Source organism: Prionailurus bengalensis, chromosome D2, assembly GCF_016509475.1.
Source record: "Prionailurus bengalensis isolate Pbe53 chromosome D2, Fcat_Pben_1.1_paternal_pri, whole genome shotgun sequence".
NCBI classification, from domain to species: domain Eukaryota; kingdom Metazoa; phylum Chordata; class Mammalia; order Carnivora; family Felidae; genus Prionailurus; species Prionailurus bengalensis.
Window position 1 is genome coordinate 85,736,742 of NC_057351.1, and position 26,637 is coordinate 85,763,378.

General features: G+C 48.9%; 1 protein-coding gene across 1 annotated transcript in view; it reads right to left on the reverse strand.

Annotated features, from left to right (window-relative positions):
* TCERG1L (transcription elongation regulator 1 like) overlaps positions 1-15,336 on the reverse strand; it is a 194,124-nt gene extending 178,788 nt beyond the window's left edge. The window contains exons 1-3 of the mRNA XM_043597899.1: positions 14,968-15,336; positions 12,701-12,847; positions 11,762-11,942 (exon numbers count right to left, since the gene is read on the reverse strand). Coding sequence (XP_043453834.1) covers positions 11,762-11,942; positions 12,701-12,847; positions 14,968-15,321 — 682 coding nt within the window. The 5' untranslated portion in view covers positions 15,322-15,336. The remainder of the gene's footprint in view (positions 1-11,761; positions 11,943-12,700; positions 12,848-14,967) is intronic.
* Positions 15,337-26,637: the final 11,301 nt, after the last annotated feature.

Consider the following 26,637-nt stretch of genomic DNA (forward strand, 5'->3'; position numbering starts at 1 on the left):
TTCTTCCTCGTGGCTGAGTAACATTCCATTAAGTATATGTACCACATCTTTTTTATCCTTTATCAATTAATCCACAGACAGACACTGAGATCGCTTCCATACCTTGGCTGCCGTGAATAATTCTGCAATAAACATGGGAGTGCAGGTGTCTCCCCAAGATCCTGATTTCAATTCATTGAATATATACCCAGAAGTGGGATTGCTGGATCATAGGAAAGTTCTATTTTTCATTTGGGGGTGGGGGGTACCTCCATATTGTTTTCCACAGTGGCTGCACCAATTTACATCCCCAGCAACAGTGCAAAAGTGGTTCCTTTTCCCATACCGCCACCAATACTTATCTCTTGTCTTTCCGACAGCGGCCATTCTGAGAGGTGTGAGGTGGTGTCTCACTGTGGTTTTGATTTGCATTTCCCTGATGATGAGGGATGTTGAGCATCTTCTCATGTACCTGTTGGCCATCTGGACGTCTTCTGTGGAGAAGCGTCTATTTAGTTCTTCTGCCCATTTTTTAACTGGATCGTGTGCTCTGTTGTTACTGAGTTGTAGGAGTCCTTTATATATTTTGAACATTAGCCCTTGACAGATGCATGGTTTGCAAATACTTCCCCCCATTCCATAACTTGTTCTTTCATCTTCCCGATTGTTTCTTTGGCTGTGCAGAAGCTTTTAAGTTTGATGTCGTCCCACCTTTTCATTTTTGCTTTTGTTGTTTGTGCTTTTGGCATCATATCCAAAACCTTGTTGCCAAGATCAACATCAGGGAGTTTTTTCTTTGTTTTCTCCTAGGAGTCTTACAGTTTCAGGTCTTACGTTTAAGTCTTTAATTTTTGTGAGTGTGTAGGATAGGGGTCTAAATTTGCCTTTTTGATTGAAGTATAGCTGACCTACCACATTATAATAGTTTCAGGTGAATGACATAGTAATTCAACATTTATATATTATGAAATTTCATTTTTCTGCTCGTGGTCACCCAATTCCCCAGCACCATTTACAGAAGAGACTATCCTTTCCTCATTGAATATTCTTGGCTCCCTTGTCAAATAGTAGTTTCATACATATGTAGGGGTTCACTTCTGGGCTCTTTAGTCTGTTCCATTGGTCTGTGTGTCTATTTTTATGCCAATGCCATGCTGTTTTGGTCGCCGTAGCTTTGCATTATAGTTTGACATCAGGGCATGTGATGCCTCTGGCTTTATTCTTTTTTCTCAGGATTGCTTTGGCTGTTCAGGGTCTTTTGTGGTTCCATAAATATTTTAGGATTTTTTTCCATTTCTGTGAAAAATGCCATTGGAATTTTAATAGGAATTGCATTGAATCTATATATGTGGCTTCGGGTAATATGGACATTTTAACAATATGAATTATTCTGATCCATGAACACAGACAATGTTTTTTTTTTCTTTGTGTGTGTGTGTGTGTGTGTGTGTGTGTGTGTCTTCTGCAATTTGTTTTGTCAAAGTCCTATGGTTTCCATAGCACAGATCTTTCACTTCTTTGGTTAAATTTATTTCTAAGTATTTTATGGGTTTTAATGCTATTGTGAATAGGATTGTTTTATTTCTTTTTCAGATATTTTAGTGAAATAGAAAATAGAAGTAGTGAAATAGAAAGGCAACTGCTTTCTGTATGTTGATTTTGTGTCTTGCAACTCTACTGAATTTGATTAGTTCCAACAGAGTTTTGGCTTACTCTTTGGGATTTTTCTCCATATAAGATTATATCATCTGCATATAAAGATAATTTTACACCTTTCTTTCTGTTTTGGATGCTATTTATTTCTTTCTTGGCCTGATTGCTCTAGCTAGGACTTCCAGTACAACGTTGAATAAGAGTGGTGACAATGGACATCTTTGTCCTGTTTCTGATCTTAAAGAAAAAACTTTCAACCTTTCACTGTTGAGTACAATGACACCCGAGGGCTGGTCACATAGGCCTTTATTATGTTGAGGTATGTTCCTTCTGTACTCAGTTTGTTGAGGGTTTTTTTTTTTTATCATGAAAGGATATCGTATTTTATCAAATGCTTTTTCTGCATCTATTAGGAGGAGTATATGATTTTCATCTGTCAGTCTCTTAATGTGATGCACATTTATTGATTTGCAGGTGTTGAACCATCCCCACATCCCGGGATGGATCCCACCTCATCATGGCGTATGCTCCTTTTAATGTGTTGAATTCAATTTGCTAATATGTTCTTGAGAATATAGGCATTTTAATGCAACAAATTTCTGTCCATACTCTGCTTTAGCTATGTCCCACAAGAATTTTTAAAATTGACTTTCATTTACATCCAATTCTAAATATTTTTACATTTTCTCCATCACTTCCTCTTTCAGCTATACAGCACCTGACAGTTTTTCATTTAATTTCCAGATACCTGGAAATTTTCTGGACTTTTTTTTTTTTTCCCCTGCTACTGATTTCTAAATTAATCATATTGTGGCAAGAGAACACATGATATACATCTTTAACTATTTAAGATTTGCTGACTTGTTTTCTGGTCAGGAATATGATTTATATTGGTGAATCACACAAAAACTATGCACGCTAATCTCGTTAGGCAGAGTGTTCCATAAACGTCGACTTGATCAAACTGGCGGATGGTCCTGTGTAAGGTCTCTACGTCTGTACTGATATTTCGCCTTCTCACTCCGTGAACTCCTGAGAGATGAGTGCCGCAGTCTCCAGCTACTATTGGTCTACTTCTTTGTTCGGTCCATCCTTGTTTCAAGCATGCTGATGTTCTCTCACTGGATGCAGGCGCGTTTAATATTTGTTTATTTTTCGGAGAGAGACGGACAGACAGAATGGGAGCAAGGAAGGGGCAGAGAGAGGGCGAGACACAGAATTTGAAGCAGGCTCCGGGCTGTCAGCACAGAGCCTAACGTGGGGCTCGAACCCATAAACCATGAGATCATGGCCTGAGCCAAAGTCGGATGTTCAACCGACCGAGCCCCCCAGGCGCCCCACATGGAGACACGTTTAGAATTGTCATGCCTTCTTGGTATGTTTTTAAGTATGTTTTATTAGTTACGTAATGTCCTTTTTCATCCCTGGTAATACTTCCTGCTCTGAATTCCAATCTGCCTAATATTAATGCAGGCACGCCAGCCTTCTGATTGGTACTTGCATGCTGTGTATTTCCTATAGTCTCACTTTTATCTACTCTATATGTTTATTTTTAAAATGACTTCCTTATGGACATCACGTACTTGAGGATGAATACTGCCTTTTAATTTGGGAGCTGATACTTTTGTACTTAAACCTACCATGTTGTAGTTACTATTTTTTTTTAACATTTGTTCCATCTGTACTTTGATCCTTTTCTTCCTATTTCTGCCTGCTTTTGTGTTGTTATGATTCTAATTTTATCTCCACTATTGTTTCATTAGTTGCAACCTTTTTTTTTTTTTAATTTTTTTTTCAACATTTATTTATTTTTGGGACAGAGAGAGACAGAGCATGAACGGGGGAGGGGCAGAGAGAGAGGGAGACACAGAATCGGAAACAGGCTCCAGGCTCTGAGCCATCAGCCCAGAGCCTGACGCGGGGCTCCAACTCACGGACCGCGTGATCGTGACCTGGCTGAAGTCGGACGCTTAACTGACTGCGCCACCCAGGCGCCCCATCATTAGTTGCAACCTTTTAAATAATTTGTGAGTGCTCCCTTCATGCTTTATAATATGCATTTACTTCACCAGAGTTTGCCTTCAAATAATAACATAACCCTTGATGTGTGGTGTAATAGACGTACAGCTCTACCCTTCCAATTTCTCCCTTCCCTTCTTTGTGATCGCCGACATATATGTTGATTTTATATATTCCATCTACATACATTATATCACTACTGCTCATCCTTTACACAGTTAGCAATTAAGAAGAAGGAAAATATATGTTACCTTACTGTATTTAATCTCTAGGATTCTTATTTCTTTTTGCACATGCTAGCTTCTCCCTGCTATTATATTACTTCTGCTTGATATGCTTCTTTATATTTCTTGAACTACAGGTTTACTGACGATGAATTCTCTTCAGCTTTAGTTTGTTTGGGAAAATATTTATTTCACCTTGTTTTTGAGAACTGTTTTATCTTGGTAAAAAGGTCTTGAAGAGAGATTTTTTACATTTTATTTATTTATTTTGAGAGAGAGAGAGAGAGCACCAGCACGGGAAGGGCAGAGAGAGAGAATCCCAAGCAGGCTCCGTGCTGCCAGCACACAGCCCAAGTCACGGTTTGAACTCACAAACTGTGAGATCATGACCTGGGCTGAAGCCAGGAGTTGGACACTTAGCCAACTGAGCCACCCAGGTGCCCCTTGAGAAGAGATTTTTTTATCTTGGTCCTTTTCCGATGTCATTTTGTGCCTTCTGGCTTATATAGGTCCTGACAGTAAGACTACAATTTTAATCTTTGTTTCTGTGTAATGTGCCTTTTTTCTTTATTTGTCTTCAAGATTTGAGTTTAATCTTTGAATCAGAAGTCTTAAAGTGATTTGTCTAGTTTTCAGCGGTGGAGTTTGCTGAGTCTCTTGCAGCCATGCTTTGGCAGTTTCCCTAATTTTTAAAATCGTGTTTGGTCATTATTTCTTCAAATAATTTTTTTTGTTTTTTGCCATGGTTTCTCTCCTCCTCCTCAGAGTTCAGTGAATACATGTGTTAAACCATTTGTTATAATGTCAAACCTCTATCGTTTCACGCGTTTTCTCTTTGCGCTACCATTTCAGTAATTTCCGTCGATGTGTCTATACATTGGCTCATTCTTTCCTCGGACGCAATCATACCTATTCATGAACCCACCAAAGTAGTCTTCATTTCTTATAATATGCTTTTGTTCCCTAGTATTTCAGGTTGTTGTTTTTTTTTTTTTTTTTTTTTTTTTTTTTTTTTTTTTTTTTTTAATTTTTTTTTTTCAACGTTTATTTATTTTTGGGACAGAGAGAGACAGAGCATGAATGGGGGAGGGGCAGAGAGAGAGGGAGACACAGAATCGGAAACAGGCTCCAGGCTCTGAGCCAGGCTCAGAGCCATCAGCCCAGAGCCTGACGCGGGGCTCGAACTCCCGGACCGCAAGATCGTGACCTGGCTGAAGTCGGACGCTTAACCGACTGCGCCACCCAGGCGCCCCCAGGTTGTTGTTTTTATTTTCCACATCTGTGATGAAATTCTCCATCTGCTCATGTCCTCCTTTTCCACAAACGCATGACGATATGAATCGCAGCAATTCAAAGTCCCCGTCTGAAAGCGCCAACATCTGCGGCATCTGAGGGTCTGGTTCTGTGGCTTGCTTTATCTCTTGATGATAGTTTAGCATCTCTTGCTTTGTTTGTGTGTGTTGTGACTTTTTAACTGAATGCCACACATCGTGGATAGAAAACCGAGAGTGGGACAAATAGGATTTACTGCTAGAAGCGGGCACGCCCTTTCTTCTGTGAAGCTGCTAGCGAATGAGGTACGTCAGCGTATTCGGGGGTTGACCTGGATTTGGATTTTGTTGCCGCAGTTGCCTTCAGTGTCCCATAGGCTTCGAAGCCCTTTAACGATGCCTTTTGCTGAGGATAAGCTCTGGGGTATCTGACAGACTTTCCTAATATCTGAGCACCCCCCCTCAATTTTCAGCCATCCTCATATTCCTGCCCCACAGAAGAAGGGTCCCTCTCCAGGTCTTACCCTGGTAAGTGGCAGACGGCTGTGACCCTCACTCATCTGTGCTAGGCTGGGCAGGAGCCCTGGTCCGGTCTCAGATGCAGATAACGTTATCTGGGCTTCAAGTATGAGAGTTTTCTAGTGTTTCTGCTGCTTTTAACAAAGTTGAGGGATTTTAAAAGAGTTTGTACCTTCGTACTCGCATCTCTCATTTCTCGTCTCCCTAGTTACACACAACACAATTTGAGGTAGTCTATTCAAATCACTATCATTATTGTAATTCCTTCTCTAGGAAGAATATTGCTTGGACTTTTTCACTCGTTCCTGTAACCAAATTAACAAGTATTCTGTACGATTGACAGATGGTTGATAGTTATAGATATTTTGAAGCCTAACTAATCCCACTCTTGGTTCTTGCCTTAGATTAATTTCTCAGTTAGTAGAAGATATTAAAGAGAGACTATACGTCTTTATGACAAAATTTTCCCAAACTTCTCATATGCTATGGAAGAATTCTGAAGTAGATAGTGCTGTCATGGTTTGGAAATCAGAGGAAACAGAGGATCAAGTCTGCCTTTCAAAACCTTACTGGTAATTGCTTGAGAAGAGAGGGTCAGTATTGACACATTCCGAATCACCATATAAAACACATGTGAACAAAGTCAAAACACAAATAGCACAGCAAGAGAGTAAAAAGAGAGTGAAAGAAAGGAATTACAGAGAACAAACTGATGGCTACCAGAGAGGAAGAGGGTAGGAAGACGGGCGAAGTGGCTGATGGGGATTAAGGAGTGCACTTGTCCTGATGAGCACCGGGTGATGTACGGAAATGCTGGACCACTACATTGTACCCCTGAAACTAACATCAGTTAACACCGTATGCTAACTAACTAAAATTAAAACAAAAACTTAAAAAAATTATTTTAAAAAAGGAATCACAAAATACCATTAGAAACAGGATATAATAATATGGCAGAAGAAATATAAAAACAGGAAATCAACTCTAAATATGCCGAGCTACATCTCTGAAAGGCAAAGGCAGAGGCTGTGCCTTCAAATGATTAACCTGAGCTTAAAACAAACGACGAGGCAACACTGACAGGAAAGAGGGAGCCGTGCCGTGGAATAGTTGTCCAGGTAGGACAGAGGCAGGATTCACTTCCGACAAAGTCGAACTTGAGGTGAAAACTTGCTGCGACAAAGCTCATCGTGGCTTACTCGAGAACGTCTTTTCCCTGCTTACGCATATGACTTTCCCGTTGGACATACGTTTCTTCAATCACGAACTTTTTGCTCATGATTCTCTAAAGCTTCCCCAACAACCAATCGCATCTAATACTGTAGGATGATGTGAAGCTGTCCCCTGTGTTAAGTGGTGCCCCTACCATGCATAAAATTTACCAGGAAATAGCGAGAAAGATATCCGGCCTGGCCACGGGTAATACTTGAGCCGCACTCCGTTTCCTATGGAGGTCAAATAAAAATAGACGTGCCGTTTGCTTTCTATTTTACACATCACTCTCTCTAGCTATTCTCATCTTTTTTGTCGTCCCAGATACATACGCTCGAGACTTTTCCTGTGCTGTCATCTGTCATTACGTCCAGAATTGGTTCTTCTCTTTATTGATTTTAATGGCCAGAGTTCAAAATTTCCCTGTATTATCTCCTCATCTCTTCAAACTATCTTCCCCACGACTTTGCACCTTGACCAGCTCCCTTTCGATCTCATTGTTCGCTGCTTTTTTCATAAAACTTTTTTTTTTCCTACTGAGGTAAACCAAAAGTTGATTTACCCAACATATTTACACGTTCCTGTGCAAGAACCTTTTCCTAGGTTTGTTTCTCTTCCTCCTCTGGTGAGTAAATAAGCCTTTCGTGAAGCAGAGTTCCGCACTTCAGCTTCCATTTTCTCTCCCTCTCTCCCTGGTCATCTCTGACCAGGCGTTGTTGGGGGATTTTCCCAAGGGAGGGAGGCCATGCTGGTGGCAAGCCGCCTCTCCTCCCCAGCAGTCCTGCCCTGAATCACTTTCTGACGTCTGGGAATGAGTGAGTCCTGGCTCGTTTCTCAGTGCAACCCATTCACACTTTAATTAGGGATAATTCCTTAAAAAGCCGCTAAATTATTCATCAGAGACTTAAGTTTCTAGTACAGCTGTAACTTTGCATATTTTTAAACGCTGGGATTTACTTTTCAATGAGAAAACTCCCTGTCTTCTCTGTGTCTGTTCTGCTTCACTGTGCTGAAGGGACCACGGGTCCTCAGCCAAGGAAGGATGGAAAATTCCGCAGCACTCTGTGAAGAGCGGCGGCTTCCTCACAACAGAACCGGAGGGATGACGGGGCCCGTCTGCTGATCCCAGATCCAAGCCCACTTACCGCCCATCCCTTCCCCCCTACCTGCCTCTGTGGTGTCGCCACACCCAGCTGCTTATAATGACCGGATGCAACATTTCCCATGTGTTTGCGTCTTGGAACATTCCACTCCGCTTCTTTGGAATCCCATCCCCCTCTTCCTGCCCCGTTAAAGTTCTGCCACGTACGTCTTGCTCGTGTGTTTCCGGTGGCGTCACCCTCCTGGGGGTCTTTCCTGACAGTCCCCCTCCTAAGATCTCCTCGAAGGCCTGCAGCCAGCATACATGATCCGTGTGGTGTAACTTTATCTGCCAACTTGCCTAAGCCCCGCTGGAGCATGATCTCCCTCGTGGCGCCTGGCACGGCCCTGGCTCAGGCGTCACCCCTGCGGGGGGGGGGGGGGGGGGGGGGGAGGGGTGCACAGTGACAGCCTACCTGATGAAAGAAGGCGGGAATAGGATATTAACTATCCGCTTCCACGATTAAAACTGGTCAGTGGGCTTTTTTTCAGACCTGCATATGATGGCGGACCATCACTATTCTGGTCAACATGAGGGAGACCGGGATGTATCAAAATAAAGTTAAGTCCTTTATAATATTTACTAGACTTCTGAAGACTTACCCAAATCCAAAGTTGTGCTAATATTACATGAGACCCTGTTGTTGTGCAGTTAATTCTTTTAAAAAAAAATTTTTTTTTTAATTTTTTTTTTCAACATTTATTTATTTTGGGGACAGAGAGAGACAGAGCATGAACGGGGGAGGGGCAGAGAGAGAGGGAGACACAGAATCGGAAGCAGGCTCCAGGCTCCGAGCCATCAGCCCAGAGCCCGACGCGGGGCTCGAACTCACGGACCGTGAGATCGTGACCTGGCTGAAGTCGGACGCTTAACCGACTGCGCCACCCAGGCGCCCCTAAAAAATTTTTTTTAATGTTTGTTTATTTTTGAGAGAGAGAGAGAGAGAGAGAGAGACAGAGACAGAATGCGAGTCGGGGAGGGGAAGAGAGAGGGAGACACAGAGTCCGCAGCAGGCTCCAGGCCCCCAGCTGTCAGCACAGAGCCAGATGTGGGGCTTGAACCCACGAACCGTGAGATCATGACCTGAGCTAAGACTGACTGAGCCCCCCAGGCACCCCAATTCCTAACCAACAGTATATCTGGGGGGGGGGGCGATATTAATATGAGTCTCAGGGATCACCTACCCAGACCAACATCCCCACCTGTTTCAACCTCTAATTCAGTTCGGCAAACAACATGCTTACTCAAACAGCCGCATTCTAGAGTCACCTCACATGAGCTCACGGTCTGCTCTGATCGTGCCCCACACACAGCACAACACAGCGCACAAATCACTACTTCGAAACCAACCATTATGCAGAAATTGCTATGCATCCAAGAAAGAAAAATGAGCTTCCCTCGGCAGCCCTGTTCAAAACGAGGGGGGCTGACTCATTCTTCTGGTTCTTTTGGAGTTCTAACAGTGCCTCTTTGATTAATTGAAAAGACATCGATAAAATGGATCTGTGATGGAAGGCCATTTACTTATGAATACAACGATTCGCAACAAGACCGATCAATTTAAAATATCAATTATATAACATATTTATAGATGATACACTAATATACAACATATAGTTTTATATCTGAAACGTGTAACTATATAATAACAAATTAATATAATATTTAAATGTATCCATTTATAACAAGATATAAAATTTCATAGCAATTTTAATAATTACTTTTAATGATACATCCACAACTGGACATGGAAAGGGTTTCATAAAGTTTTATTTTCTTATTAACTAGGGTGCTCCTGGCACGATGCATTTTTTCAGTTGACCCGGAGCTGACCTCCCCCGCCTCGCCCAGTTACTGGCACCCCTTCCCAGTTCCTCTGTTACGCAGTTAGTAACACATAAACAAACCCCTAAATGTGCTCTTTGGAACACAAGACATTTAACACATACTTTCCAGAATAGTGATCCCTAACAATTCTGAAATGTATCAAAACATCAAGTTTTTCACAGAGTTCAGAAACTCCCCTCTCAAAACACATGCATTTAACTGTTATAAAATTATCTATGAAGGCAGACAAATATTTCCCCAGAAGACAGCAAAACGGTAAGTGCTATATTATTATGGTTTATAAGTAAAAAGAAAAAAAAAACGGGGAAAAATGAAAGCAGAGATTTGACACACGGTAGACCAAGTCAGAATGGTCATTCTATTATCCACCAAGTTAGTAAGAAATATTCCTCTCTTTTGTTCTTTAAGATAGATTAGCCAGAAGGCAAAGGTAAAACTAACACAAATATGCTTGGAAGAAAGTGTGATCTGTTTCCCAAACGATAAACGATCTCCATAGGAAAGAAAAGTAGCCATAAGCTTCGTCAACTAGATGTTTCACACATTCATAGTAGGGGGCTCCTAAGAGGACTAGGTCTACTGAAAAACGTCTCTCTGATATTCAAGGATAGCACTCAAGCCAGTTAAAGTCACAGAATCTTGATATACGACGACATGCTATCTGATCATCTTTTATGGTCATTAAATTAAATAGGAAACAGGATCATCTCAGCGTAAAGTGTTTATAAATGTATGTATGATACTCATTCAGATTTTAATAACTCAGTAATGCATAATTACAAGGACAGAAGGGAAGATTCAGTCAAGAATCATTAAAGCCTGTGAAAAACACTAATAGTTGAGTTGTTCTTCCTGACTTATTACTAAACAAGATCTATAGCAAATTAGAATACATAAGATAGGCAAAGAGACAAGAAAATAAATACGTCTCCTAAACCAGCACTGCGTTATCCACAGGAACATGTCCTTATTACTAAATTTTAGAGACACATATTGAGAAAAGCTTGGTAGGTAGGAAATTACAGGGAGATAATGTAATTCTGAAGTCATAAAATATTCCATAATGGAAGGCGTTGCAAGATAATCTTGGCATGGACAACATTTGCTTTTATAATATGATCTACGTTAAGGTGATTTTAAAAATCAATTTAAAAATTCATAAGATGATTTTATTCCCCTGTTGCTATATAGGGTTATTATACAATCCTTCATCCAGAAATTGTTTCATGGAAGTCTGTTCCAGGACAAATGTTCTTTCAGGCCACCAGACTCCAAAGATAGAACAAAATCCATCTTCCAAACGGTATATTTTTACAGGCCAGTCCCACTATCACCCCCAACGTGCAGGCAAAATTCATAAACATCCTGCATGTGCCCCTGCCCCTAGATCAAGGAGCGTGCCACACGCACCTGAGTCTGCATGGCCACACGTGTTCAACGGGTTCGATTAGCGCTCCTACCAAGAGCTCTCGGCAGAAGATGTGGTCCTGTTCTAAAATTTGAGCGCCAGAAATATATGATTCTGTGCAAATAAATCCCCTCTACCAAATCTTCATCTTAAAAACAGATTCCATAGTCTAAAAACGCAGTAAATGGGATACCTAACACTCAGTTTCTTCATAAAAAGGAATCATGCTCGTGAAAAACTCTATAACTTGAAGTAACCATTTGTTTAAAACGACAAATATGGTTTTCATACCTAAAATTAACACGACTAAAGCAAATATATATATGTATATATATTTGCTGTATAAAAATATATATGTATGTATATATATATACATATATATGTGTATATGTATAAACTATATATATACACACACACACACACACACACACACACACACACACATATGTGTGTGTGTGTGTGTGTACATAGGGCACCGGGCACCAACCTGGTATCGGCTGAGGCGCCAGCACCAGTGTGGGAAGAGGCCTGGAGGCAGGAGCTGGTCTGGACAGAGACATCGCCACTTGATTCGCCAACAAGTGAGGCTTCTCGTGCCCGTGGAACAACCTTGATTCCTCAGGATATATCCATGTTGAGTCCAGAGCAAAGGAATTGTTAAAAAAGATCTGTCCAAAAATAAAGCAAGCATAACATTTAAGACAAGACACATGATAAAAGCTAAACACTGCTATAAAATATTTCTCTTCCCTAACCTTGATCAAATATTGGAGATTCTGTAAGTGGGCGCTCTGCAAAAGCATCATGCTAAAATTTAAAGATACCAGTCTGCTCTGATACCAGTCACCTTCTGGATAAAGTCTTCTGGGCTGGTCTTCAACTATTGGCTTGGTCACTTCAACCTAGCAGCCAGCTTACAGATTGAAGAATCAGCCCACTGAGGTCAACAGTCTGCCGTAGAGCAAGCCACCATATTAGTTGCATTCAGTTTTCCGAGCAAACAAAGTGTGGCCATTAGGTTTGGATTCAAAAGCCAAGATGAAGCATCAGAAAGGTGGACACTCAAAGCAATAACGGCAAGAAAACCCCGCTTTCAGAATTCATACTTAAATTATATAATGTTTCAGGCTAGATTCCGATCAACGGTTATAGATTCAAAAACTGAAAACTTTTAGAAGTAGATTCTGATTGGAAGTAGAAATCTCATATTGTTCTATGGAATCCACATTTTTAAGTTAAAACAAAAGGAACCCCCCCCCCACCTCTGCTGGTGCTTTCGAACAGACTGATTTTACTCTGAAAAAGGTTTCTCTCTAGACCTACAGATTACAATCAGAAAATGCACAGTGTTTTCTGCTGTTGTGGTGAGACCCAACAAATTAATAGTTAAAGGTCCCCTTATCTAATTAAACTGCTTGCATTTTACCTTACAATTAGGTATCCTTTTGTCTATCCAACTTTTCCCAACAGGAGGAGGAAGAGCGGCCGGGCAGACATGTGGGAAAATGGGCAGCAGCTCCACAGTGGAAGAAGGGGTCAGTCCTATGGACGGAGAATGGCCACCAAACAGCCACTGAAAGCCAAGAGAAGAGAAGGGAGTGCTCATTAGCCTAAATAGATCAGCTAGGTCATACCACAAGATACCGGGGGAAAAGCTTTTGAAAAAGAATTTTAAAATGTATGCATTTGATTAGGAGAGAGATTCCCTCCTTCAACAGTGGAGGAAAACTGTAAATGTTCACAAAATTTTAAAAATTTAAAAGTTTTCCTATTTGAATCATCACAACGCATCACCAACATTGCATTCTTCCATACCGAGAAAGAATCTCCAAGCACAAAACCGTAAGAATGTGGTAAGAAGTGGGTTTCCGCCTTGAGATAATGAGAAACCACAGTGGAAAGACGAAATGCTGGGCATTCCTCTTACAATTCTTGAATTCTTTTCATAAGCAAGCAGGGAGTTGTATTTTATGATAATCTGTTCAACACAACGTGTTGTATTAATTATGTTTATCATTTAAAAAGCCAACACAACTAATATTTTCAAAATAAAATCAGCTAAGGGGTTAAGATTCAAAGTTTCCCAAGGTTCACAAATGCAAATACATTCCAAGCCAAAGAAAAGGTAAGTGAGGTTATCACATAACCGAAGATCCCAGTGCACAGAATAAAACAGCAAACACTGAAAGGGGGCAGACAATTTAGGAGACGGTCTCCCTAATCCAAATAACTGAATCTTCATCAGTCGAGAACCAGGAAGATCACTGCTCAATGGTATGGAACGTTTCGATATCTATTTGTTTTAAGATCATAAAAGCGTTTTTTAATTTTCCTGTTATGGGAAAATATTCTTCTGGTTCTGAATACTGTTATTTAACAGAAAACATGTAGCACGAAAATATTTAGAAGATAAGAGTTTTGGATTTTTCTTTTTAAATTTACACACACACACACACACACACACACACACACACACACACAAATGCAGTGTTCTATACAGGAAAAAAAAACCGTAGTTCCTTGACATTATACACCTCTAGTGGTAGCACTCTGATATAACAACCCCTTCAAAACATGGAAAAAGCTACCAACGTTTTATTCAATAAAACCCAATATGAACTGCATCACACATCAAAATGTGATATCCAGCACCGCATATGTGATGTATCATTAAGTCTAAAGAGCAAATTAGGAGGAGTTTAATAATATCTTTTAGAAAAGCCCACAAGATAATATTGGAATTAAATTAATTAAATGATGTATTCTAACACACCACTCATTTGAATATGCTAATGAAGGCAATCTTTGGAATAAAATACATGTTATTCCCTGATTTAAATGCATCTGCATAGTTAGATAGCAAACAATGGGTCTTGCCAAAAGCAGGCTGCCTTGCTCCGTTGCACCATTAATCAAAGGCACAGTCACTTTTTCTTTTTAATTCCAGGCTTTCGACCCCAAACTCTTCTAAAGTGCATTACGGCATTAGCTAATCTGGTGGACTCAGGCTGACCAAGGTGGGAGGGGAAATCGCCCGTAATATTTCCCAATATTAAAGGCAGGATTTCCTTGCCGGCTTCCATTGGTTTGAATTCTCTCAAGCATTGTCCTGAGTCTATTTTCAAAAAAAAAAAAAAAAAAAAAAAAACCCACCCAGATCAGAATCAGAAATAGCTATTGATTCCCAGCCTGCTTTTCAAGTCTGGCAGAGACTGTAAAAGTATTAACTTCTCTGCGATAAGTCAGCCCCGGCTCGCGGCCGCAGCGGCGGAGACTTCCGCACCGCGCTCTGGACAGCGACCCCGGCCCGGGCGAAAGTTGCGGCCAGGGCGGTCCCAACTTGGCCTTGGGGTGCGGGGTCCGGAGCGCGCGGCCCACGCAGCCCGGCGCCACCGGCCGCAGGACCTGCCGGGAGGCAGCGCGGGCCGTCGAAGCATGAACTTTGTCGCCGAGGCATGGCTGCCGGGCTGCGCCCTGATGGCTCGGGAAGCCGAGGACCACCGGGGGCGGGGAAAGGGCGCGCGGGCCGCTGGGCCAGGGGCCGCCCCCCGGGGCCAGACGCAGACGCGGGCCGCGCCCAGGGGTGGGGGGGGCGAGGTGGGGCGGGGGTTGGGGGGGCGAGGTGGGGCGGGGGTGGGGCCCAGCCGGCGACCCCGGGGCCGGGGCCGGGGCCGGGGGCTGCGGACACGTTACCTGCCCGTGCAGCAAGGGGTAGTGGAGCGCGGCGGCGGCGGCGTGGTCTGGCGCAGAGGGCAGCGGCAGCAGCGGCGGCAGCAGGGGCTCGCCGGGGGCCGGCCAGCCGGGCGGCCCCGGGAGCAGCGGGGCGGCGGGGGGCTGCGCCGCGGCCAGCAGCACGGGCGGGGGCGCGACCCCGGCGCCCAGCCGAAGCAGCCCGGCCGCGCCGGGCACCATCCATACCCAGGGCGGCGGCGGCGGCGGCGGCGGGTCTGCGTTCATCGGCCAGAGGAGAGGCTGCCGCCGCCGGGGCTGCTGCTGCTGCTGCTGCTGCTGCCGCCGCCGCCGCGGGAGCCTGGCGCCCACCAGCATCCTGCATCCCCGCGCGGGCGGCGGCGGCGGGGGCGGCGGGGGCGGCGGGCGCCCGAGGTGCGGGCCGGCGGCGGCGCGGGCTCCGGAGCCAACTCACTTGGTTCCGCGGCGCGGCCGCTCGCTCCGCCCCTGCCCCGCGCGGGGAGCCCCTCCTCCCGCCCGCCGCCCGCCCCCTCCGAGCGCGGCCGCCCTCGCCGCCGCCGCCGCCGCCGCCCCCGGGGCCCCGGCCGGGCCCGTGCGCCCCCTCCCCCCAGTCCCCCGCCCCTACTCGAGGCTGCGGCCGCCCGCGCCCCTGGACCCCCAGCGGCGGCGCGGGCGGAGGCGGCGGGGCGGGGTGTGGGGGGTGGCGCGGGCGCGCGGACCCGGGTCCCGCGGATCGCGCCCCCGGCTCCCGTGCGGCGCTGGAGGCCGCCGAGTGGCGCGGACGGTGCGCACGGAGGGGCCCCGAGCTCGGCCGGGCCCGGGAGCGGAATCCACGCGCGGCGGCCAGCGGAGGCCAAGGCGGCGGCGGTGGAGCCGGGCGGGGCTGGGGGCGCGAGCAGGCACCGCGCCAGCCGCCCTCTGCCCGGATTAAGCGGGGCCGGCGTCTCGGGTCTCAGGGCCCCGAGGGGGTGCCGGCCGCGGACCCGACGCCCCGCAGGCATCCATCGCCACTGGGGGCGAGTAGATTTATCTCTCGGGAGAATCTTCCCAACATCTCCCTGAGTCCCCAGCAGGTCCTCTGCCCCGGCGGCCTGTGCCCCACGCCCCACTAGCTCCCTTGCGACGCAGCAGGCAGGTCGCCTCCGGGCCTTTGCACAGGTTGGCCCCGCGGTCGGACCGTGAACTGGTCCTGGATTCCCCCAGGCACAGGACTGTGCCTTCACCCACCGCAGGCGGCTTCTGCCGAGCACCCTGAGCTGCCTGGGGGCTGAGGACGGGTCCCTCCTCCCAGGACCCTCGCTCAGCCCGGAGCACAGCCTGAGCCAGCACAGCCGGCAGGTCCAGCGCCGGTCACACGCAGTCACCGCCAGGCGGCGCGTCGCAGCCGCTCGGGCCCACCTCCTGCTGCAGACCCTGGTCCCTGGGAGCGCCATCAGCATCACCTCCGTGTGCTCCTGGCCCCAAACAGCGGCTGGGACACCTAGCCCAGCCCTGGGCGACTCGTGTGCTGATAAATTGCTTAGGTCGCTAAGCCAGCAAAGCCCACCAGCAGCGAGCAGAGCCCGGGCTTCTGTGCAGCATTTGATGAAGGGGCTTCGGGCCGCCTAAAGCGGAAAGGGGGGCGGGCTTGGGATGCACGCATCCAAGAGCTTGTCTGGAAAGCTCACCCTGACCTAGAGGGACAGCATGCGCCCACCCACCCACCCACACCCACCGACACAGTTGAGACCCCCTCGGACCGCATTATCTCATCACCTCTGAACTGGTGGCCACATGCCCCCCAGGGAAGGTAGACCACCAGGGCGCCTTCAACTTGCTTCTGGCCTTGTGTGCTCGTCCTAATTTGCCTAATTTCCTCCTGGCCTGGCATGATTTCTGGTAGATGCGGGCATATGCTAATTTACATAGCTGGCATCCCCCTACTTCCCTCCATGCAAACCAGCTTTCAATTAGCAAGTTTAGCTTTCTCTTTGATGCAAAAGTACTGGCAAGATTTTGGGTTTTTTCTCACCTAAAATCAGAAAGCTCTGCAGATTAGAGTCTGTTACTATTCAGCTTAAGCCCTTAATTCATGTGCATCTATTTGTCTGTGCATACACACGTGATCTTGACGGCCACAGCCAGACTAGGCTTTTCGGGGCGGGCGTCTTTAGGCAGGCTAACGTGGACCTCTTAAGGGTCCTGCTTGAACAGGAGTCTTCGTCCCTTCTTCCTCACCGGGGGGCTGGAGACCGGGGACCACTCGTGGCAATGTCCAGCTCGTTTGCTTCTGCGTGAACACAGGGCTACGCGCACTGACCCCCTGCCCCTGGGAAGGCAGGGTCGAGCCAGCATCCCAGGCGCTTCGGCAAGCACTTGGGGAGGACTCTCGCCCCACTCCTACACAGCACTGTCCTTGGAGCGGTTCTACTGAAGGCAGCTTTTGTCACCTGCTGACATTTATTCCCTCCCGGGGGATTCCAGTGCCCTGAGTGCAGGTGCCTTGGGCAACCACTTGGCTCTGAATGACAGCTAGAAAGTCCCAAGTAACTGTTCACTCACATAAGCTCAGAGTAGTCCAAACTCTTTTGTCGTTTCCTGCCATGGGCTTAACTGTACCCGGTTATTACAACGCTTTGAATTCTTTCCTGTACCGTGCTCCATTCTGGCGACAGCACAGATGCAGAGTGGTTTCCACTAATGCGTTAACGGACATGATGGGGGACCCGGGAGACGGGCTTATCTCCCACTTCTGGGTCTTGTCCCACTCAGCCTCATCCCAGGGTCTCCCCCCTACACCCCACTCAGCCCGGGAACAACCCTAAACCCTCCGAGATAGTAGAAGCTCTCCTCATAGACACTCTAATCCCAGCGGGATTTAAAGGACTCTCTTCCAGCAGGAAGCCCTGTTCTCCTTGAGGACCAGAAATCAAGGACCCGCCCATCCGCAGGTGGAGGCTCTGTGCCAGGTAGATACTGTACTACTGGTAAGCAGTGCCCCTGGGGTGGGGGGGGGGTCGCCCTGGGCGGGGCACATGGCTGGCACCCCACAAATTCAGGTCGGTTGTCTCAGTGAGACATTTTCTTTATAAAGACTTTTATACACAACTAGTGTCAAGGTCTCCTAACCAATAAAAACAGCCCTAAGTCCACCTGTGGGATTCAGGGAAAACCAGCAGAAATTTCTAGCTGAGACCGACAGGGAAGAGGAGATCCACACCATGAGAAAACATGTCAGTTATTGACATATGCTAACGAGTTCTGGATTGTTTCTCACCTTTCAGGAAAAAATAATGTTGGGGGTTAGGGAGAGATCAATGAAATAAGATTTTGCAGGCTCTAAAAGGCTTTTCTTTTTATTCCAAGTTATTTGGTTCTGTTTTCCTAAATAAAAAGTAATAGAATCTGAAGAATGGGAAAGATACAGATGCTCCCTTCCAGACCTTCAGAGTTAAAACAAGCCCCCGGAGAAGGGGAGGAAGGTGGAGCGGGAGGCGTCCCCCCTGCAGCGCCCCGCCCACCCGCCCACACGGCCGGAGCGTGGTCACAAAGCAAACACAGATGCCACCTCTTCCTCCCCTGCCGAACACTCACCAACTGTGGCATGATGAGGTGCTGGACAAGAGCCAGGGAGGCCGCCACAGCAGGGGCAACAGCTGACAACGTGGTGCCTGACTCAGTGCCGGGTCAGAAGAAGAAGCTTCCGGGGAAAGCGCTGGTGGACGTGGGAGCCTGTGCAGCTGAGCATCTCTCCTGGAGGTGAGGACTTCGGGGGTGACCAGCAGCGAGGAGAAGGCGGCCCCAAGCAGGACGACTCAGAAGCCCCGGTGGGAAATCGGGGAAGATGCACCGTGTCACAACTGGAAACGCACTCGGGAGTTCGGGGGCAAAGTCGTGGACGGGGTGCGGGGCTTGGGTCAGCCCGGGAGCTGAGGGTGACAGCTGTCGGCGTCCCTGGGGGCAGGGACGGGGGCGGGCTCACCCCAGCTGATGACGTGTCTTGGGTATACATCACATGGAATGCATCCTATAATATCGCATTTCATACTGAGTTGCATTTTCTAACAAAATAGTTTTGATTCACCTTGTGCTGTATATAATTTAAATCTTATTTTTCACCCAACTTCATAGCGTGAGCATTCCTCCACATTATTAAAAATTCTCAGAAGAGCCCACTTATCAATAGCGGATGATTTGGAGTTAAGGTGCCCTAATGGGAATTTGGTAGCCGACACAACTCTGCCTGTGTTTCATTTTGTAGTTACAAAACTCTGTCTATCTGTCTGTCTATCTATCTGTCATCTATCTAATCTGTCTATGTATTTATGTATCTGTCTATGTGTCTATCTATCTATCTAATCTGTCTATCTAATCTATCTATCTAATCTGTCTGTCATCTATCTAATCTATGTATCTATGTATCTGTCTATGTATCTGTCTATGTGTCTATCTATCTATCTATCTATCTATCTAATCTGTCTATGTATCTATGTATCTATGTGTCTATCTATCTAATCTGTCTATCTATCTACCTACCTACCTACCTATCTAATCTACCTATCTACCTGTCTATCCGTCCATCTATCCATTCACCCATGACACATGTAAAGTGTTCCAAATAATGGACGGTGTAGAGGCGTGTGGAACAGAGCGACGCCGCTGTGAAACCAGAGCCCTAGGCGGTTTCTCCCTGGATTCTCAGGACAACTTGGGAACCATGCTCCTCTCCCCGTGCCCCCAGCCTCCACCCTGCCCGGAGGCACGTCCCCAGGTCCACACTGATATTGGCTCATGGCACCTCTTGGGTCACCACGTGCACCTCTTGGGTCAGCTCAGCTGAAAGTCCAGGGATGGCAGAGACCAAATGCGTTTCTCTTTTCTGTCCCCCAGCACCCAGCGAACGGAAGGTCTGTGCGGGAAGCTCCACTGAGCCCCCGCCGGACCAGGAGACAGATCTGTTACCTGACCGAGTCCCAGCCAACAGACAGTGACACAGCCGGGGCTTTGCGGGTTGTTTCCAAGGAGAGGGGCTGGGACCCAGCCAGGCCATCTGCCAAGCCACGTGCCAGGTGTGTCCACCCAGAGGGGCGGCTTCCTGAGATCCACAGCAGGGCAGCCTGGGTGCTGGGCTCCAGAGAATGACAGAGAGAGACAGCTGTGCCTCATGAAGTGACAGCGCCAAACACTCGCTCGTAAAAGGCAGAAGGCCCTGGGCAGGGGGCACAGGAGGTCCTACGTGCTCCTCTGAGTACACTCATTCCTTGCTTTCTGCTCTTCAGACAAGGATGACCTGAGAAGGCAGGGAGGGCAGGGACAGGGGGACGGGGGGCACCCCCAAGACAGGCTCCGGCAGTGCTGGGGGGGGGGGTCTGTCTTAATGCCCTCGCAGCTCCCGGCCCCTCCCTGTGCCTTTTACTGTCCCACCACTGCCCGGCAGGCCCAGCTGCTGGGCGGGGGGCTGGGGGTCTACAGTCTCAGAGCCTGGGTTACCCGGCCCTTACGATGAGGAGGGAGGAGACACACAGTGCAATGAATTCGCACCAGCCAGACGATTCATCTGCCTCGTTGTTGGCACACATCTGGCGGCATGATTTGTGGGTTTTGGAGACTCGAAATGGTTTGCACTCTCACTACGAAGCCCGACCAGACAACGAGAGAGCGCCGTGGTGCATGCTAAGCAGACCCAAATTTCCCATTCCGACGCAAACATTTACACGTAGGTATGCTTTTATTTTGTTCTGTCAAAACACGTTGACCTCATGCCAGACGAAGCCTCCGTGTTAACCCGGTTCCGATCTGCCCGGCATGAAGTGCTCTTTCCCCAGATTTCTTAACTAGGTCGGAGAAGGGGGTGGGGACTCCCAGCATCCACGTCCCTGTGGAGAGGCACATTTGACCACCACTCCGCTTAATTGCCCTGTGGCCTTGCCACATGCTGACTTGTAAGAGGGGCCACAATTCGAAAACCTGTTGGAACATTTCTGCTGATTGGAAATAACTCAGGAGGAGAAGCGGTCTGGTCTGAACTGGGAAGAACGTAGAGTGTCGAGTGCGTTTTTCACACAATCTGACTGTTTCGGGGCATAACCAGTAGGACGAGGTCACGGGAGGTCAAGGGGAAGCCTGCCACGCCACCTCCAAGCAGGTGAGAGGCTTTGGCGATTACGCACCAAAGGTGTGTCGTTCCTCTTTGCAGGCTAATCAGCTTCTGTACACGGGGCTCACTTTGCAGATTCCAGCCAGGCTCAAATTATTTTTTTTAGTATGAAATTTATTGTCGAATTGGTTTCCACCCAACACCCAGGGCTCATCCCAACAGCTGCCCTCCTCAAAGCCCATCACCCCCTTTCCCCTCCCTCCGGCCCCCCATCAACCCTCAGTTCGTTCTCAGTTTTTAATAGTCTCACATGGTTTGCCTCCCTCCCTCTGTAACTTCCCCCCCCCCCCACCAATGGTCTTCTGTCAAGTTTCTCAGGATCCACATAGGAGTGAAAACATATGGTATCTGTCTTTCTCTGCCTGACTTATCCCACTTAGCATAACACTCTCCAGTTGCATCCACGTTGCTACAAAAAGCCATATTTCATTCTTTCTCATTGCCAAGTAGTAGTCCATTGTGTCTATAAACCCATCTTCTTTATCCATTCATCAGTTGATGGGCACAAACCCCCAGCACAGGATCTGGATTCACAGCATAACCCAGAGCACATTTCTTTAGAGGCACGGGACAAGATTCCCGGGGAGCGGATGGTCTGCACCGCTCCTGGTGGCTCAGCACCTGTCTGCCAACACGGGCCCGAGCTGACCGGAATTCTGAAGATCCACAGCCCTCGCTCCCCCCAGCAGCGTCCAAGCAGCCCGGATGCAGGGGCCACCATGCTGGCCGTCACGCAGGCTTCTCTGTGCCCTGACTGTGAACGTGGGGGTCCAGCCCGCGGTCAAGGTGCACGCCGAGCTCCGGGCACAAAACCTAAGGGCGGAAGTGGGTGTCGTTAGGTCAGGCTGAGGTGTCTGTCCGTCCTCAGCCTCTGTGCCTGATTCCACTCTTCCCTTCTCTTCGGAAGCATCCGGACCCCGCAGCCTCTCTGCACAAATGTTTGGTTTTATCCAGCACCTCCCACTCCCGAGAAATGGCAGGTCTGAACTCAGCGACCATAATCCTCCAAATCCAAATTCTCCCTTCTCGATAATAAATCACATTTCAACCGAAAAAAAATCGAGGATACGACTAAACGTGCTCTCTGCACCATTGATTGTCTTAATATTTTTCACCTTGATAAAATATTCTTAGGGCAAGAAAAAAAAATAGAAGTTCGTAGAAGATCGTCTGTTTTTTCTTCCCTGAACCATTAACTTAAGTAATTCTCTGCATTCAGCAAATTCTGCCACTTAACCTTTTCTCTGACTCCTCCAACTCATTAATAAATATATTGAAATATACTTGCTTTGGGACTAATCTCTGGGGCACCCGACTTCTGACCTTCTTCCACGTTCAGAGTTGGACAGGGCAGAAGTTTGGAGTATTTAAAGAGCTAAGTGGTAAAGTAGAGGCACAAACATGAAAGTCCCGGGCCCCGAGAGTGAAGTTTTCACAGGGGTGCTGGTGGAGGGACAGCAGGGCCACCGTGCTGCTAAAAAGCTGCCCCGTGAGCTCCTGGGGCTGCCACCGTGCCAGCCTTCACGTGAGACATCCACAAGGGGCTGGGGGCAGGCGGCCCATGGCTCCCCCCTTCAAGTCCCCTCAGCAGGTCATAAAGATCCTGTGGCTCCCAGTGTCCCCCTGGCCAAGGCCCTGACAGAGCTGGACCTCAGGTGTCCACGTGGGAGACTGGTTTGGATGGAGTCAGCAGTCTCCAGCAGTGTTTGGGCGTGTGTCTGGGGGGCCCTGTGACTTGGGACAAGTTCTGCCACCTGCCCAGACTCAGGTTCCCCAGACAGAAGCCAGAAGCAGGTCGCACAACTTGGCAAGGCTCCCATGGAGGCACAGCGAGCAAATGCTCACGGGGATGTTTGCCGGGAGTTGACAAAGTCCCCGGGTTTCACTGTTGTTCTCTGTGCAACGGCACAGGCACGGCTCCTCAGCTCCTTTGGCGACGCCGTGTCCCCACTGCCCGGAACGATGCCTGGACCACGGTGGCTCAGGGAGAAAACATCCACATCTTCGTCCGTCCCAGAATACCGCGGACGGGGGCTTGTGCAGGAAAACTCTCTCCTCAAGGCTGCGGGAGGCAGGTCTGGTGCCGGGACGTCCTGCTTCCTGGCTCACAGACAGCTGTGACCTCACATGGCAGACAGCAGAAGGAAGCGAGTTCTCCTGGAACTCTTACAAGGACACCAAGCCCCTCAGGGGCTCGTGACCTCAGCAAACCAAAGCCCTCCCGAATGCCTGATCCCCGAATACCACCACACTGCGGGGTAGGATTTCAGCACATGAATTTGGGAGGGGCGGGGACAGACATTCAGACCTTAACAGCATGCATACAGAAAACCCCCTAAACTCCATTCCACAATAAACAAGACCTGCCGGGAGCCCAGGGGGGTGGGGGTGGGGGCCGGTATTGTCAGAGGGACTCTGTCCAGAGCCTCTCTGGACTCCCAGCAGCAAAGCTGGCTGAGAGATTCACCCACCCCGAGCCCCCGGACTCGGGACGCCCCGCACCCTGGGCCAGGTGCGGGAAGGGCCTGCCCCAACACGCCTCTGGGGCCTCGGAAGGGACACCTTCCACCGCAGTCAGAGAAAAAAGCAAAATAATAACAATAAAATAAAAGATCCCTGAAAGGGAGAAAAGAGCGACGCGTACTGGGCCCCTCAGCCCTTCGTTTCGAGGGGAGAGCTCTGTTCACGGGACCAGACACGGTCCGCGCATTCCAGAGCCAAGCCCAGGCTGGGATGCAGAACGCTTCTAGATGCTGCTGCAGCCTTGGCACTGGGGGTTTTGGGGGGCAGGAGGCCACGCACACTGGGCTCCCGGGCCCACCCACAGATGGCAGAGTTCCACGAACCCCACATCCCACCAAGCCCCGCGGCCGCCCCGGGGGGCACATGAGGCCCCTCCGGCAGCCGAGCCGGGGCCAGGGTCCTGGTTCCACGGCCGTTGCTCTTTCTACCGTCAGCAAGGTGAGGACCCATGCCAGATGGACAGACTGGCTTGGGGAAGGAGAGGGCTGTGACGCATGAACGTCCCAGCCCCGCCGGAGCGGCCAGAGCCTCAGTGGGGCAGCCCCCGGGCCCCAGGCGTTTCTTTCGAGGAGCTCCCCTCCCTCCGCCTCTGCCCCTGCTTGCTCTCTCTCTGACCAGGGCGACTGCTTGGATTTGCAGAAGTTAAGCGTCCACCCAAGTGCCAGCCCACTGCACCAGCAGCACCGGGCCGCGAGGGCCCGAGGTCAAAGGTTCCTGTCCGACCTCAGCCCTGTGCCGCCCGAGCAAACGTTCCGATCTGACAGACGGGGCGGGCGAGGGCGGGGCCCACAGCACAGTGACGCCACGTGGCTTTTCCTCCTTTTCCTAATAAAACCGTGAGCCGCCTGAGTGCCAACACCACACCTGGTGTCCTGCTTAGCTCACCTCCTGTCCCTCGACCTCCTGCCGGGGACGTGCCGGGTCAGTGAGCCGGTCTGAACTCCAGTGTGGCCCTGCACCCCCCTAACTGTGCAAGTCCCCCGCTCCTGATTCTTTGGGACAGCGGAGAGCCTTTCCTTCCCGCCCCTCCACCCCCACAGGCTCCAAGGACAGTCCTCCCTTCTCTGTCGGGGTTCCATTTGCCGGCCACCGATGAGCACTTTGGCACAGCCACGCCCCCCGCCTACAGGCTCTGCCCAGGGGCCACCTGTCGCCCCTTGTCCTTCTTCCTGCGATGGATGGAGACACTGTCCTCCTCATCACTGGCTCCCTGCTCACTGTCCGCACGGAACAGCCTGTGTGGGGCCCTCACTGCGGGGTGGGCGGGGGACAGGGCACTGTCCCTTCCTTCTGCAGCCAGATCTCTAGACTCTCAGCTTGTACGCATCACGTTCTCGGAACCAAAGCACAGTCGGCCGGCGGGTATACGCACTTGCTGAACGAGGCTCTTACAAACTCTACATCGTGAACAGAGTTTCTAGTATGAAACGTGGAAAGAAAGTATGAATGAAACTCTTGAAAAATCCAAGGCTGAATTGGTTAAAAACAAACAAGTGAAGGAAAGGGTCAGGGGCCAAAAATGACAAGCAAACCCAAAACGGAGCCGTGACAAGGCAGCGGCTGTCATCTGACCGCGTGGCATTCGCTGCCCATGGGGACGCCTGCGCCCCTTTGTACTGTCGCTACGGAGACCGCACTGGGGATGGCAGCTGCCCCACGTCGTGCTGGGAACCCAGGAGTTGTGACGGCCACCGTGTGAGCCAGGAAGAGCGTCCCGCGAGGCGAGACAGGAGCCTGCCCACTGTGCACCTGCCGCCGGCTGTCAAAGGAAACGTGTCCTCTGGAAATTCATAACCACAGACTGTCCTCACGTGGAGTCAGAATTCACACCGCCCCCGCACAGAAAACCATTTGAAGTGGCCCGTGAAGGAAGGAGGCCCCAGGCACCTGGCAGTGAGGAGTAACAACCTCTGGAAGGAAACAGTTAGATCCAGGCCCTGGAGGTAAGCCTCAGAAGGAGATCAAAGGCACCTGTCTGGCCGGGAACCCCCCGGGAAAGAAGTCATCCGCACTCAGGCTCGAAGAGAATAAATTAAAACGGAAGGATCAGACCCCAAGACGAAAATGTCAGAATTACTGGGCCTGGGATATAAAATCTGTGTCCTTGACACATTTAAATAAAATCGAAATATTTTAGCTCACTCTGTAGAAACTGTTTTTAAAATAGTTTAAAGTAATGTCCTGGGGCACCCAGGTGGCTCAGTCGGCTAAGCGTCTGACTTCGGCTCAGGTTCGTGGGTTCGAGCCCCGCGTCGGGCTCTGTGCTGACAGCTCGGAGCCTGGAGCCTGCTGCGGATTCTGTGTCTCCCTCTCTCTCTCCCCTCCCCTGCTCACGCTCTGTCTCTCTCTCTGTCTCTCAAAAATAAATACACATTAAAAAAAATTTTTTTTTAAAAAGTAATTTCCTAAAGTTGCAGCTAAAGAACGAGATTATGAAAAACAACTAGGTGAATTTGTAAAGTGATTTAATGACCCTCATAGAGAAGAGCTCAGTGTCCTTGGCATGTGGATTAAAAAGCAGAGAAATGGCCTGAGAGAGGAGGAGCCTGGGGGCGTGAGCGCGGGCCGGGAGGTTCAGAGGATACGGGAAAAGGGCTCGTGTGTGTTTAGTAAGAGTTCTGGAAAGTGACCGAAGGAAAGAAGGGGGGAGGCAATCTTTGAGAGATAATGATCACTTTCCAGAGCTTACAGGAATCACAGGTCCCTGCTTCTGGAGGTGCGACGGATCCAGACACATTTTCTACGCGTGTGGCCATCACCGAGGAGGCCCCAGGACAAGCCCTGATCGGGGGTGGGGTAGCAGGACCGACGGACAGCTTCCGGAGTAAGGATGCAGCTACAGTTCACGCAGCGGCCCAGGTGGGAGGGAATGTGCACACGGCACCAGCCACGCACTCGAAGCAGCCGCGCTCCGCGAGTCACAACAGCTCTGCCGCCCTTCTTCCCAAGTCCGGAGTTACGAGATGGCCGGGCATGATGCTTCTGGCAATGAATAACATGCAGGGAGCGCTCCT